Source organism: Leptonychotes weddellii, chromosome 3, assembly GCF_054177405.1.
Source record: "Leptonychotes weddellii isolate Sample4059 chromosome 3, ASM5417740v2, whole genome shotgun sequence".
Classification (NCBI taxonomy): Eukaryota; Metazoa; Chordata; class Mammalia; order Carnivora; family Phocidae; genus Leptonychotes; species Leptonychotes weddellii.
The window spans coordinates 166,209,640-166,226,101 of record NC_138371.1 but is presented as its reverse complement, the minus strand read 5'-3'; the positions used below and the strand labels follow the sequence as shown (position 1 = coordinate 166,226,101).

At 35.7% G+C, this 16,462-nt stretch overlaps 1 protein-coding gene across 3 annotated transcripts in view; it reads right to left on the bottom strand.

Moving 5' to 3' along the window:
- Positions 1 to 16,462, bottom strand: part of PCCA (propionyl-CoA carboxylase subunit alpha) — a 369,494-nt gene that overhangs the window by 227,721 nt on the left and 125,311 nt on the right. For all 3 annotated transcript variants that reach the window (XM_081815165.1, XM_081815167.1, XM_081815166.1), the window contains 2 exons: positions 7,192 to 7,270; positions 1,947 to 2,049 (listed from right to left, as the gene is read on the bottom strand). In XM_081815165.1, the coding sequence (XP_081671291.1) occupies positions 1,947 to 2,049; positions 7,192 to 7,270 (182 nt within the window). The remainder of the gene's footprint in view (positions 1 to 1,946; positions 2,050 to 7,191; positions 7,271 to 16,462) is intronic.

The window sequence follows — 16,462 nt, the reverse complement described above, 5'->3', positions numbered from 1 at the left end:
TTAATAAGGGGTTAATATCCAAAACACATAAAGCACGGGGGCACCTGGCTGGCTCAGTCAGTGGAGCATGTCTCTTGATCTCAGGGTCATAAGTTCCAGCCCCATGTTGGGTATGAAGCTTACTTTAAAAAAATACACACACACACACACACACACACACACACACACACACATATAGAAACTACAGTATTTACTAGACCTATACATAACATTACCATGTAATCCAGTAATACTTCTCCTCAGTATATCTGCAAGAATGTATATGTCCATAAAAAGTCATAGCAATTTATTCATAGTATCAAAAAGCTGGAAACAACCTGAAGATCCACCAACAGGAAAATGGATAAATTGCAGGTTATTCAAACAATGAAATATCACAGAGCAATTTTTTAGAGTTAATAGTAACACACAGCCTCACGGAACAATCTCAAAGACATGATGTTGTATGAAAGAAGCCAGATATAACCAAAATATATTGTATGATTTCATTGATATAAGTTTAAGAACAGGCAGAAATACTCTAGTGTTAGAGGTCAGAACAGGAGGCCAAGTGGAGGGACTGACTGGGAAGTTGTATGAAGAAGTCTTCTGATGTCACAGAAATGTGCTATATACACAGATCTGGACGGTGGCTATACAGCCCTACATGCATGCATAAGAACTTTGGGTCGTACACTTAAGATCTGTGGACTTTAAGATGTGGTAGCTCACTTCAGAACATCTAAAAACAAAAAAACCCAACAACAACAACAAAAACCCCTGCTAACTTCAGAAAGAAATACACTACAGTCAGTGTTTTAAGGCTATTTGCTGATGATATATATTTGCAACATTTTTTCCCACTCTGGAAAACTGGAGGATCTAGATGAAGATTTTCTACCCATAAAAAATACCTAGGGTGCCTGGGTGCTCAGTCAGTTAAGCGTCTGCCTTTGGCCTAGGTCATGGTCCCAGGGTCCTGGGATCGAGCCCTACATCGGGCTCCCTGCTCCACGCGGGGGGGGGGTGGGTGCGGGGGGATCTATTCCTCCCTCTCCCATTGCCCCTGCTTGTGCTCTCTCTCTCAAATAAATAAATAAAATCTTTAAAAAAAAAAAAAAAACTATGTAAAATGATAATTAACTTCAAAAAACCACAATGACAGAATTTAGGACTTCTATTATGCCTCATCAGAAGAGGCAAGGGCAGCAAATAACCTATTATTTAGTTTTCTGATTCTCTATTGACACTAAGTAAAACAATACTTAAACCTCAGTATAATTTTAAATTTGATGTTTACATTTTATCAATTTTAATTCAATTCATAGCCATAACATTCTTAACAGAAGACGTTCTTAACAGAAATGAAAACTTCAGGAGACATTGTCTTCTTCTGTGTGTTATTTCAGAAAACCAATTTTTTGTCTTGCTGAAATCTACACCCCCTACAACCACTTTAGCAGTTAGATTAAAATCTTAACCTGAGTAGAAGAAATTATTTACTCATGTCGAAACTAGCAATTTAGAAGAATGTCTGTCTCAGTGAGCCACACAGACATTTGGTGAACTGAAATGATAGAAGTCCAGATCAAGCACTTTATTAAAAAAAAAAAAAAAAAAAAAAGCAAGCCCTGTCAAGGTGTCATGGCCCAGTCCCAGAATGGGACTGAATGAATCTCTAGGTGCAAAGTATTTAACTTGGTCAGACAGCTTGGGACTGCTTCTTTCTACAACAGGATTTTTGTATCATTCCCTATGTTGACCAACAGCCTGGCACTTTAATGAGAAGTATACCAGATTCCAAAGGAAAGTGATCAATTTATGCACATTCTCTATTTTGAAGTTATTCAAGCATATCAGAACAATTCACAATCATTCTAAATGGAAGAAAGGATATGTTTCCAATAGGAATAAATGACGTTTTTTTAAAGTCATAATAATTAGAAAACATCTTAAAATGTACCAACCTGGATTTCTATATGACGAGGGTTATCAATAAATTTTTCTATTAGTAGTCTATCATCACCAAAACTAGAAGCAGCTTCTTGAGATGAAAATCTAAAACCATCCCTAATTAAAAAAAAAGAAAGAGGGAGGCGGGAAGAACAATCAAACTAACAAAACAAATACAGCCTTCAATATAAAAGTAAACAAAGCAATTAAATAATTTATTTTGGTTTACTTATGAACAAAGCCAAGAAAAATTCACTTAATGCACAAATAACTAAATTTACTTTCATTGACCAACAACTCCTACACTCACCAGCTCTGTGACCTGGGGTCAGTGATTTAACTTCCCTGACCCTAGATTTTATAATGAAATAGGAATACCATTACTTAGTTGACCAACTGTTAAAAATTAGATTTTTTTTTTTTAAAGATTTTATTTATTTATTTGACAGAGAGAGAGAGACAGCGAGAGAGGGAACACAAGCAGGGGGAGTGGGAGTGGGAGAAGCAGGCTTCCCGTGGAACAGGGAGCCCGATGGGGGCTCGATCCCAGGACCCTGGGTTCACGACCCGAGCCGAAGGCAGACGCCTAACAATTGAGCCACCCAGGTGCCCAAAAATTAGATATTTCTAATAAACCACACAAATCATATAAAATTCCATTTCCTCAACCCTAACATACCGTAATTCCACTAATAAAAAAAATTTTTAAATGCATATTAATTTGACTCGAGTCAGAATATGCACACAAAAATGCAAAGGGCCAACTTGGCCAATGGCACAACTGGGGCAAAACTACAGTGAAATACTCAGTGAGAATGAACATACATGAGGAGGATCCTCAAGAACATTTTATGATATTTTGTAATGATATTTTAAATACACTTAAATGTAACTGCCCTTCACATACCCATACAGATCATTACAACTTTATATCGTCTTTAAATTGTTCAAAATTAATCATTAAAAGAGAAAAGTATAATTTTTGAAAATAAAAATACATATATAATTATTGCTTTATACATTTTATTCCCAAACTATAATAATTTAAATTGTTATAATTAAAATATGCTCACTAAATTCATACACTATGAAATGGGCCCATTCGGGGGCACCTGGTTGGCTCAGTAGGTTAAGTGTCTGCCTTCGGCTCAGGTCATGATCCCAGGGTCCTGGGATCGAGCCCCAGGCAGGGCTCATTACTTGGCAGAGAGCCTGCTTCTCCCTCTCCCTCTGCCTGCTGCTCTGCCTACTTGTGCTCTCTATCTCTCTGTCAAATAAATAAATAAAATCTTTAAAAAAAAAAAAAAAAAAGAAAGAAAGAAATGGGCTCATTCGGTCAGTCTATTAAAAATGCACACTTGCTTACCTAAAACTAATTGAGTATATTATTTTCACTCACTGACATATTCAGAATATAAAGTTTAATTCTTTTTACAATGTCACTAATAGTTTCTTAATCTTCAGATTAAATATCTATACTTAAATACACCATTAAAATTCTTCCAACCTTTTAATTTGCAAACACTCCATCTGGCATTATTAGAAATAAATACATTTGTTTTTGTGCTTAAAAAATACAACACAGCAAGTAAACAATGACCAGAAGATAAATTCAAAACATACTGCAACAATTCTTGTTTCTCAGAGTTCTCAGGGAAAAGGTATCAGGTTTTCTTAGTCCTCTATTACTTCTTTGATTTAGGGGAATGGAGTTTTTAGATCTTTGGAGACTGCAAACCTCAAAGAAACTAAAGCACAATGAATTATTGTTTTTAGTACCATATGACCAACTTTTTATTAGATGGGGTATGATGATTCACAAAGAAAAAACAAAGCACTTTATAGTTTCTCTCTGCTATAATGACTAAGAGCTTTCATTTTGCATTTAAATCAAGAATACTAGAGAAAAAAAAAAAATCAAAATCACCCAAATAAATTATCACAATTTGAAAGCATCACCAGGATATTTTGGAGTTCACAGAAAACTACTTTAAAAACATTGGTTATGGTCAGATACACATTCATTTAACAAATATTTACTCATCATGAAACCATGTGCCCGTTGCCTACTTAGGTGATGGGAATACAAAAATAAAGCAGAAACTGCTCTGAAAGCACCCAAAGTCTAGCAGGGCTATTCCAAAATGTAAACATGGTCAATTTTCCATTGTGCCATATTTCATTGAAATGTGGATAGGGAAAAAAAAGACAGAGGTTAATACGAAGATATGAGTCTACTTTCAACAACCTTTGTGATTCTCACTCTAATTTAATATACAATAACAACAAACACTATTTTTTTAAAAAAATCTTTCAGATGTTCTAAAGATTCCAAGATAAGCGATAGATGCTACTTCCCTGAAAACACTTAGGAAAGATGCTGCAAGGGGAGACACTCCTCAGAATAAAATAATAAAGCAATTAATGGTTATGAGGTTTTCCTTCCAAAGAAGGCTAAAATTTTTGTGGATCATGCAAAAAAAAAAAAAAAAAATCCCCTCCCCCCCAAGAAAGGAGAAAGGAAGGAGTATGTACAATGTGGCATATTAATAATTGGTGACTCTAGAAGAAAACTATTGAAGAGTTTTCTGGACTATTCTCTCAATTTTCCTGTAGTTTAGATTCTTCCAAAGTAACGAGATATAGAACAACTTTTTAAAATGAGGAGTATGTATCATTAAACCAAAGTGTCATACTTTTATCAAATTGAGAATATTTTAGATAGAAAATTATTTATGTATTTTTACTAATTTTATTAACATATTTTGAATCAATGTGCCATTTAAAGGTTTATTTACCCAAAAAGATGCCCACTCTATGAATGGATATAGTGATTTCTGAAAATACTGAATGCTACATTAAAATCCATTGGTTAGGGGCAGCTGGGCAACTCAGTCATTGAGTGTCTGCCTTCGGCTCAGGTCATGATCCCAGGGTCCTGGGATGGAGCCCTGCATCAGGCTACCTGCTCCACGGGAACCCTGCTTCTCCCTCTCCCACTCCCCCTGCTTGTGTTCCCTCTCTCGCTGTGTCTCTCTCTGTCAAATAAATAAAATCTTTTTAAAATAAATAAATAAATAGAATCTTTAAAAAAATAAAATAAAATAAATAAAATCCATTGGTTAACAGCAGCACGGAAAATCTCAATGCCAAGAAACTGAAGAGTAATCTTCACCATAAAATATGTTGCTAACAATAAGCCCTAGAGAAATGAGGGAGAAGAAATCTGAGATCCCAAGAAGAATAATGAAAAATAAGTGCTAAAGCTTAATTGCTATGTAAGTGCCATACAAAAGGGGCCGCACAATGAGGAAAAGGTTAAAGTCTGTAAAACACACATCTCTTACAAAACCATTAAGTTGTGTTTAATATCATTATGTCATTCTTTCCTACCCAGAAGCTACAGCAGATCGTTTTTTCCCAAAGATGGCTGCAACGCTATCTCCCATTCCATGTGTTCACACTATAGATAGATCTCTTTTGCCTAATCATGCAGCACATGAACCTCTTCTCAAAATAAGGCTTAAAGTGCAAAAAAAGAAAATACATAGGACTGCACAGAAAACAAATTATACTGAAATACAGGATTCAAAATATTTTCTAAGAACAAATTTGGGATATAATGTATGGGGTTCTTTACTCATAACAAGCTCCAACAACAAATCTAATAATCACTGTTACTTAGAGATACATTATCACATTACAGTTGTTGAAGATATGTGATTTCCAAAGTGGAAGAAAGTTCCGAAGATACTACTACTATTGTAGTTCATTGCCTACATTGGAGGAAACACTAAATCCCAGTTAGAGGTGAAAGAAATAGGTCCTTTTTCCCTCTCATCCAGATGCATAAACCTCCTCTGAATTTTATGGGACTGGGAATTCAAAGGTTAAGAACTCGTGATCTAGGGTATAAACTTCACGGAGGAAAGAAATTTTTTCTGTTTTTTGTTCATTGCTATATTCCAGGAACACTACTAAAATGGAGCCTGCCACACAGGTTCTCAACAAATATTGTCAACCTATGCAATGAGTTAATTCTTGCAGTCAGTCTCACCAGTGTCACTCAGAGTAAGCCTGGGGTTTAAAGAGCAATATATGTCATCTCTCATCACCCCACAACACAACCAATTACTTTCTCTGATGCTCAATTGAAGAAACAATGGTGTTCTACGACAATTTTCTTTTAGAGATAAAACCATCTGTGCAAGTCTGCAACCTGGTGTCTTCCCAAAAGATTTTAAAGGGTAATGTATTGCTTTGAGGAAATTTTTACCTTACTTGTTCACTTGAGAACCTAATTTCTGAATTTGGTGTGTACTGGACAACTTTCACACCAACTGCTCTGGACTTCTGTCTTTGAGAGATTTGGGGGAGTGGGGAGGAAGGAAAAGCAAAGAAGGGGAGAAAGCAGAACCATCTAGAAGACCACATTACTTCTGGGTAGAGAAAGGGCACCGAAAGGCAACATAACACGATAATTAGTCATTTTTGTCCCCTCTGGCCCTCCAAAAAAAAAAAAAAAATGACAAAAATCTCTTCTGCCAAACCTGAAAATCAATAAAAACGCAAACCTAAATTGAATCCCCTAAAACCTGTTTGTACTAGGCAGTTTTTTTAAAAAATTATTTTTTAATCACTATGATGTTAACAATGCATTGGTTTTTTTTTAATTGTTTTAAAAATTACTTTTGATTCCTGAAACTAGCATACTAAAAAAATGTGGTCTACATTTACAACAGGGTGCACTGTATATAAAGGATGTTTAGTAGTTTCAAATTCAAAACGAAATACATTCCACAGTAAAAAGTTATCAAAGTATTTCACTATTTTTATAGACAAGCAATGGAAAGCAAGTGCGTACTAATACATAAACAAATGAAATCATGACTGCCTTTAAATGCATTTGCTTCAAATCTCTAACCACATTCAGAATATACAACATCAAATGTTAGTAGCTTTTGCCTAGAAAATAGAATCATGACCGTAATTTTAAAAAAATACACTGTAAAAACAAAAAGATAATCCTTTGTTAAGGTTTAAGAAAGTAAAAAACCTTTCTATAACAGAATAATCATCATCAAAATATAAACAAGGAAGTTTTCTGCATAATTTCCATTTTTTCCCATCTAAAAGAGTAAAAATGAGATGGTTATTGTAATTATTCCATTACACTTCTGGTATCTGTTTACTTGTCAGTTTAATAAAACTCTAGTAACTGCAATTTTCATCAAAAGTATATTTTGGACAGCACCTCACCTGGTCTCTTCATCATCCCAGGCGATTCGCATGCCTTTCCCACCACCACCTGCTGAGGCCTTGATCATGACAGGGTAGCCTAACAGCAGGGAAGAATTAGACAGAAGTTCAGACTTTGATCATCTGGATGCATGAACATGACAACTGACCACATGTTCAATAACGCAGAAGACAATAACTAATTTATCTAAAAGTTCCTTTCTTTAGAGTTAGGAAAATAACACCGTGTAATGATCTCATATATATTTTAAAAATGAGAGTGTGATCATTTTAAAAGAAAAGGACTATTTGTATCTATAAATGTAACATTTTCCCCAGTAATGAAATAAAGCGCTAAGGAAACATAAATAAGTTATTTGACAATGGATTCCAAAAATGGAAGTAGATATAGTATTACATAGCAAATATAAGAAGCAACTTTTATATAATATTAAGGAAACACACACACACAATATTCCCCAAAAGTTCTGTTTGCATGCATAACAAATTAAATTCCCTTTTCCAAAAGTAATGATTCACAGGTATTTGAGGCATTTTCATTTGAAAAGTCAGAGAGATCCCCTACAGCTTTTATCGGCAAGAACTGACACAATGATCTGGGGGGAAATCAAGTCACATGGTTATTGTATTATGGGTGGAAACAGAAGCTCCAGGACTCGCTGTTATCGGTGAAGAGCTACCGTACTATTTCCACTCATCCAACAGGGAATGTGTACGCTAGCAAGTAAGGCCCAAACAAATGACATCTCCAGCTAAAGTTTTATAAGAGAAAATTAAATCATAAAATTGTTAGTAAGTATTTAGATTATTATAAAGTAAAAATTTTGACAGCTTGAGTCACCTCTATACCAATTTATCAAGAAAAACTTTAAAAATCTCCTTGCTTAGAGGTTTTCTGAAAACAAGGTGGATACACTCATGTCTGAGACACTTGTTTATGATCTTTTCTGAAGGAAAAAAAAGATCAGTGAGCGCTTAAAAGGCTCTTCCCAGCCTGTGATGCTCTAACAACACTACACTCTAACTATAGGATCTTAGAGAAAAAGGAAGAGAGGGCCAAATGTCGTAGACCTTTAACCCCTAAACCACAAAATATTACTCTTAACTTCAACTGAGTTAAAATGGCTCTTGCTTTCTGTTTCATACTTAATTCAGTTTTTCAAATTCTGATGTTGGTTATGTCTATGTGGGACAGCATTTTAAAAGCAATGCTAAGTGCAGTGAGAAGAACGATTAACATACTTTTTTCACGTTGGGAGCCTTAGAATCTAGGAAGAAAAAGGGAAAAATACCCCAGTAAATCTATCATTGGAAATGCAGAAGAGAAAAGTATCATAGGAAGGTAACAGAAAAGGGATTAAGGAAAGCATATTACAGCAAGAGCCATTTAAATGAGGCTATGAAGGATGAGCAGGATTTGAACATTTTAGTCAGGAATAGCAGGAATTGGTTTTAAAAAATGACAAATAATCCAGCTGGAGAGTATCCATGGGACGGCAGAAGAAAAAGAGAATTAAAATATAAATTAGGGAGAAAGTATGCTTCTCACTTTTGCATGCCAAAGACCCTGCATGAGAGTGAAAAGCAGAGTATTTATTTGTCTCCTTCAATGCTGTAGCCTCACAATGAATGTCACATAAAGGAATCAGACTGAACTCATTAAAGAAGAATTAGCCTGTTTTGGAGCAGTGAAGAAATAATATCTAAAAATTAGAAACTGGCATGCCTGAGAAAACATTTTTACAAAAAATTTAAACACATGAGTCCATACGCCAAAAAAAAAAAAAATGTTGTATCAATTCACCATCCAAAACTATTTATCCATATAAACAGGAAACAGGAAACCACAAGAGGTAAGATATCTACATCCCTTATCTCTGTTTTCAGTTCCCTCTGAGAATTAGGAAATTTGCATTTATTCTGATTCCGGTATTAATCTCATCTTAGTTATTTACTATGGACCCTGGACTATGCAATGATTTGTGAGATTCAAAGTAAGACTGGAAAATTGTCCTTGGTCCACAAGAAACTAGATGGAGAAACAAAACACAAAAAGTAATTTGTCAATGAGAAATTATATGTTCAGAAAAGGTGAGATGTTATTAGGCAACAGGGCAGTGTGTAATAAGGCAATTACAAAATGGTCCCCCCAAAAGAAGGCAATGTAGCATTAGATTTGTCAATACATATAACCCAGAAAAACAAGATTCCCTGACGAAACAAGCCAAATATAACACAACTGTAATATATTTCACTGTATAAACATACTGAAGCATTATATATTCTACTATGAATAGACATTCAGACTTATACATACAATGCTCCCATGAATATTTCTGAATGTGTTGCTTGGAACCCTGTGTAAGAGTTCCTGGAGTATATGTCTAGGACTATAACCGTTGGATAGTATGCAAGTTATAAAGTCTTTATTAAAAACTCCTATTTCTGGGGCGCCTGTGTGGCCCAGTTGGTTGGGCAACTGCCTTCAGCTCGGGTCATATCTCGGGGTCCTGGGATCAAGCCCCGCATCGGGCTCCCTGCTCAGTGGGAGGCCTGCTTCTCCCTCTCCCACTCCCCCTGCTTGTGTTCCCTCTCTCGCTGTCTCTCTCTGTCAAATAAATAAAATCTTTAAAAAAAAAATCCTATTTATTCACTATTCTTTATCTCCACGACCACAACACTTACACAAACTACCATCACATATGTCTTCATAGGATTCCTGCAGTAGCCTCCAAACACAACTCCCTATCACTACTGTTGGTCCCCTCAAACTATATTATAGTCATTGGAATGCTTCAAAAATATATATATAAGATCACCTCTCTCTCCTGCCTAAAACATTAAGAGTTTACATTGTACCAAGAAACCACAGATGTTTAATGAAATAGAAATTATGAATTCAAGGATAGGAAGCATGGAAGGTACACAGAGATGGCCTAACATATACTTGTTGAATCACAATACCAGGTAAGGCTATGCTTGACTTGAGCCAAGAAAGCTCATTAAAAAAAAAAAAGAAAAAGAAAAAGCCTAAAATGTATTAATACCAACATCAATTAACTGACCTATCAAACAAAATAAACCTTAACACATTTTACTCAAAGATGACAAAATCCAAACACACAACATTCACAATGTTTACAATCCAATCAAAAATTAAGAGACATGTGGGGGTGCCTTGGTGGCAAAGTTAAGCAAGGACTCTTGGTTTCAGCTCAGGTCATGATCTGAGGGTCATGAGATGGAGCCCCACCTTGGGCTCCAGGGGGAGTCTGCTTAAGACTCTTTCCCTCTCCCCCTACCTTTCTCCCCCCACCCCACCCCCGCGGCGTTCACTCTCATGAATGCTCACTCGCTCTCTCAAATAAATAAATAAATCTTGAAGAAAAAAAAAAAATTAAGAGACTTGTGAAGAGGGATGCCTGGCTGCCTCAGCCCGTAGAGCATGTGATTCTCAATCTCAGGGTCATGAGTTTGAGCCCCACACTGGGCATAACAATTACTTCTAAAAAAAGAGAGAGAGAGACACGTGAAGAGAGGTAAAATGCAACCCACCTCAGGAAGAAAACAGGCAACAGAAACAAACCCAGAAATGAAGAACCTTAAAGAACCTATTATAAATTACAGCTATTACAAACACTGTAAGTATGGGAAAGGATTTCAAGAAGAAATTATCAACTATACACTTCAAGAAAAAATATTTTTTCTGGGGTACCTGGGTGGCTCAGTTGGTTAAGTGGCGGACTCTTGATTTCAGCTCAGGTCATGATCTCAGGGTCCTGGGATCAAGCCCCACGGCATAATCCACGTTCAGCAGAGAGTCTGCTTCAGGATTCTCTCCCCCTCTCCCTTTGCCCATCCCCCTGCTGTTGCGTGCTTTCTCTCTCTCTCTTAAATAAATAAATCTTTAAAAATTTTTCTAATACAGAGAAAATGATCATGGTGGCAGAAATAGAAAATATAAAAAAATTAAAATTTGAATTCCTAGGTCTAAAAATAACTGAAAGGAAAAAAATCCAACCATGTATAAAATGAATTATACCATGACCAAGTGGGATTTATTCCCAGTATGCAAGGTTAGTTCAACACTCAAAAAACAGTTAATGTTATCCATCACATTAATAGGCTAAAGAAGAAAAAATATGACATGACCATATCAGCAGATGGAGAAAAAGCATTTGACAAAATCCAACACCCATTGAGTTCACCAAAGTATGAATAGAAGGAAAGTTCTTAAACTTCATGAAGAACATCTACAAAAAGCCTACACCTAACCTTATACTTAACGGTGAGAACCTAGATGCTTTCCCCCTAAGATCAGGAACAAGGTAAGGATGTCCCCTCTTACCGCTCCAATTCAACGTCCTACACAAGTTCTATTTTATGCAATAAGACAAGAAAAAGGTAAACACATAGGGAAGAAAATAAAACTCTTCATTAGCAGGTAATATGATTTCTATAATGAAAACCTCAAAGAATCAACAACCACCACCACCAAAAAAATCCAGAACTAGTAAGTGGATTATAACAAGGTTGCAGGATACAAGGTCAACGTACATTAAGGGGATTGCATTCCTATATACCAGCAATGAAAACTTTGACTCTAAAATTAAAAAACAACACCATTTACATTAACAGTCCCCCCCCAAAAAAAAATCACAGGCATAAATCTAACAAAATATATATGCTACCTATATGAAGAAAACTACGAAATTCCAATGAAATTAAGGAAGATCTAAATAAATGTGTAGGATACCAATTCTCCTCAGCCTGATCTATAGATGCAATGCAATCCCAATCAAAATCCCAGCAAGTTATTTTGTGGATATCAACAAACTGATTTTGACATTTATATAGAAAAAGCAAAAGACCCAGAATAGCTAATGTTAGAGGAGAGTAACAATTTCAAAGGATTGGTATTGCCCAACTTCAAGACTTATTATAAAGCTACAGTCAGCATGGTACTGGCAAAAGAACAGACAAATTAATCAATGGAATAAAGTAGAGGGACTAAAAATAGACACACATAAATATAGTCAACTGATCTCTGACAAGGAGCAAAAGCAATTCAACAGAGAAAGGATGGTCTCTTCAACAAATGGTGCTAGAACTGGACATTCATACACAAAAAAGTGAATCTACACACAATCCTTAAAAGTTAACTCAGTGGATCTTAGACCTGAATATAAGAACAGCAAGAGTTCTAGAAGATGAACAGAAGAAAATTTAGATGACCATGGGTTTGACAATTAAGTTTTTAGATACAATACCAAAAGCATGATCCATAAAAGAAAAACACTGATAATTGAGCTTTATTAAAATTAAACATTTCTCGGGCGCCTGGGTGGCTCAGTTGGTTGAGCGACTGCCTTCGGCTCAGGTCATGATCCTGGAGTCCCGGGATCGAGTCCCGCATCGGGCTCCCTGCTCGGTGGGGGGTCTGCTTCTCCCTCTGACCCTCCCCCCTCTCATGTGCTCTCTCTGTCTCATTCTATCTCTCTCAAATAAATAGGTAAAATCTTAAAAAAAAAAAAAAAAAATTAAACATTTCTCTGTCAAACCAAAACCAAAAAACACTCAAGAGAATATAGGCACAAGTCACAGACTAGGAGAAAACTTCTGCAAAATACATATCTGATAAAGAACTCTATCTAAAATAGAGCTCTTAAAACTCAACAATAAGAAAACCCAATTAATGGGCGCCTGGGTGGCTCAGTTGGTTAAGCGACTGCCTTCGGCTCAGGTCATGATCCTGGAGTCCCTGGATCGAGTCCCGCATCGGGCTCCCTGCTCGGCAGGGAGCCTGCTTCTGCCTCTGACCCTCCCCCCTCTCATGTGCTCTCTCTCTCTCATATAAATAAATAAAATCTTTAAAGAAAAAAAAAAAAAAAGAAAGAAAACCCAATTAAAAAATCAGTAAAAGATTTGAAGAGACACCTCTATAAAGATGATACAAGATGGCAAATAAGCATATGAAAAGGTGCTCAACATCTTTGTGTTCAGGGAAATGCAAATTAAAACAAAATACTACTATGCACTTATTAGAATGGCTAATATTCCAAAACATTCACAATACCAAAAGCTATCAAGGATGCAGAGCAATAGGAGAGCGCCAGGAATGCTTATTCACCACCAGTGGGAATGCAAAATAATCTTACCCTAGGTCCCAATAGCCATACTCCTAGGTATTTACCGAACTGAGTTGAAAATTTATGTCCACACAAAACCTACATGCAAAAATTTTTATAGCAACTCTGTTAATGATTGCCAAGAACTAGAAACAACCAAGGTATCTTTCAAAAGGTGAATGGATAAACAATCTGTTGTATAACCATCCAATGGAATATTATTCAACAATTTTTTTTTAAATGAGCTATCAAGCCACAAAAAGACATGAAGGAACTTTTTTTTAAATCTTCCTGTTTTTTATTTTATTTTTTTAAAGATTTTATTTATTTATTTGACAGAGCGAGAGAGGCCAGTAGGGGGAAGAGCAGAGGGAGAGGGAGAAGCAGGCCCCCCGCCAAGCAGGGAGCCCAATGTGGATGCGGGGCTGGACTCCAGGAACTTTTAAATGCATATAGCTAAGTGAAAAAAGCCCATGTGAAAAGGCTACATACTGTTTTATTCCAACTATATGACACTCTGGAAAAGGCAAAAGCACAGAGTAAGCAGCGTATGCCAAGGCTTGTGGGGGTAGCGAAGGGAGGGCTGAAAAGCTGAAGCACAGGGCACACTATTTTGTATGAAACTATAATGGTAGATACATGTCATTATGCATTTGTCAAAACACACAGAACTATACAATACAAACAGGGAAACTTAATGTAAACTGTGGTCTATAGTTACTAATGTATCAATGTTGGTTTATTAATTGTAACAAATGTGCCACACTAACAGGAAGTGTTAACACTGGGAAAGCTGCAGAGGGCTGTGGTTGGGGACGTATATGGAACTCCATTTATTTAAACTATTCAATTATTCGGTAAATGTAAAACTGTGCTAAAAAGAATAATTAAATCTATTAATCATTTAAGGAGGGGGCGAAAATTTGAAAAGACAGTTCACAAAAGAAGATGTATGAATGTGATAGCATTAAGCATGTGAAAGTATGCTTAACAGTGTTTGGTATTAAGGAAATACAATTTTAAATCACAATGAAATAAAACTACACAACTATTAGAATAACTGAAACTAAAAAGACAAGCAATGTTAAGTGTTTTGCTGGAATAACTGGAACTCCCAAACGCTGCTAGTAAAATGTAAAATGGGGGAAGGGACATTTAAAAAACAGGATAGAAATGTTCTATATCTTAATTGTGGTTACATTTACTAAAATTCACTGAACTATACATTTAAAATAGCTAGATTTTATTCTTCATAAAGTGTGTATCAATGAAAATTATCTTATGAAGGAGACAAAAAGAACAGATTGCCTACAAAGTAACAAAAATTAGAGCTATCTCTTCCATAGCTACATAACACAGTACAAACATTCCAGCACTTTGCTGATAGAGGACTACTATCAATCTAGATTTGCATATTCAGCAGAACTATTTTTCAAGAAAGAATGAAAAATAGTTCATGTGAACAAAAACTGAGTTAACTAGCCATATTAACTTCTAAAGAGTAAATTCCAGGAAAAACAGAAAGAATCAGAGATGAAAGGAACAATGAGCAAAGAAAATAAGCACTTGGGGGTGGGAGGATGGGTTAGCCTGGTGATGGGTATTGAGGAGGGCACATTCTGCATGGAGCACTGGGTGTTATGCACAAACAATGAATCATAGAACACTACATCTAAAACTAATGATGTAATGTATGGGGATTAACAAGAATAAAAAAAAAAGAAAAGAAGCATTTGGGTAAAGCTAAATAAACAATGGATGATGATACCCTATAATGTCTCATTAGTGAAGTAAATAAATAAGGAAATAAAATATAAAAAAGCATATAAAGGGTAAACAGCATTAAAATATTTCTTTGGTAGGAGAATAAACTTTAGACTGAAATTTAAGATAAGTGAATGTTTTATAAAGTTTGATACAGGAGAATGAAGGACACCTGAAGGAATATCTCCAAAGTTGAAATTTCTAGAGTAAACACTAAAACAACAGAAACAAGAGTGTAAAATTTCCATCATAGTGGAAACAGGTAGAGGCGAAAACAGAATAAAAACAGAAAATTTTTAAGTCATCATCATCATCAAAAAGAAGTTAAGAAAGGAGAGAAAATACAATCCAGAAGAAGAACAAAAATAAAAAGCACACAATATAAATAAATCGAAATACAGTAGTAAATATAATAAATGTACATGGACTACACTCTGGTTAAAAGACACTGCCACTCTGAATAGAAACAAGACAAAATGCCAGTCCACCCTAAAACAATGGTTCACTGGTTGATTGAAAGTTATAGGAACATACAAGGAAAAGACCAAAATAAGCTGGTTTAGACATATCATCACATAAAACTAGGTGTAAAAGCCAAAATTCACTCCACTTTGATTAAAAGTAAAATTAGCCAAGAAGACACATGTTACACTGTTATATTACCTATTAACTTATCTTAAGAATATACAGAGGCAAGACCTAACAAGCAAGGAAGAATTAGGAAATCCACTCTTTCAAAAACTGATCAAATAGTCAAAAGTCACTAGAAGATTTAAACATCCTAACAGGTAGTTTTGACCTATTGGTTATCTATAACACACAGCATACAATAATTTGAGACTATACATTCTTTTCAGGTACACATGTAAGATGTAAAGTGACTTACTCCTTGGCCATAAAATACTTCTCATCAAATCAGAGAGATTCTAAATAAAAAAGATCATATTCACTGATCAGAAAGCAATTTAGAAATTAATAAAATAAAAAGTAGAAAATTTTCAATTATTTTAAAATACATTCCTAAGAAACAAGTCAAAAATCCTAAGAGAAACCTGGGGCACCTGGCTGACTTAGATGGTAGAGCATGAGACTTTTGATCCTGGGGTTGTGGGTTCAAGCCCCGTATCGGTATAGAGATCATTTAAAAATAAAATCAGAAAAGGAAGGAAGGGAGGAAAAGGGGGAGGGAGGGAGGGAGGAAGGAAGGAGAGAGAGAGAGAGGGAGGGAGGGAGGGAGGAGAGAGAGAGAGAGAAAGAACAAATGAACTCAGAAATGAACAATCATGAAAAATACGTATCATAATTGTGAAACAGGGATTTCTATTCAAATCACCACTTTAGGCCATTCCCCCAGCTGCTGGAAGTCTTGTTGGCAACCA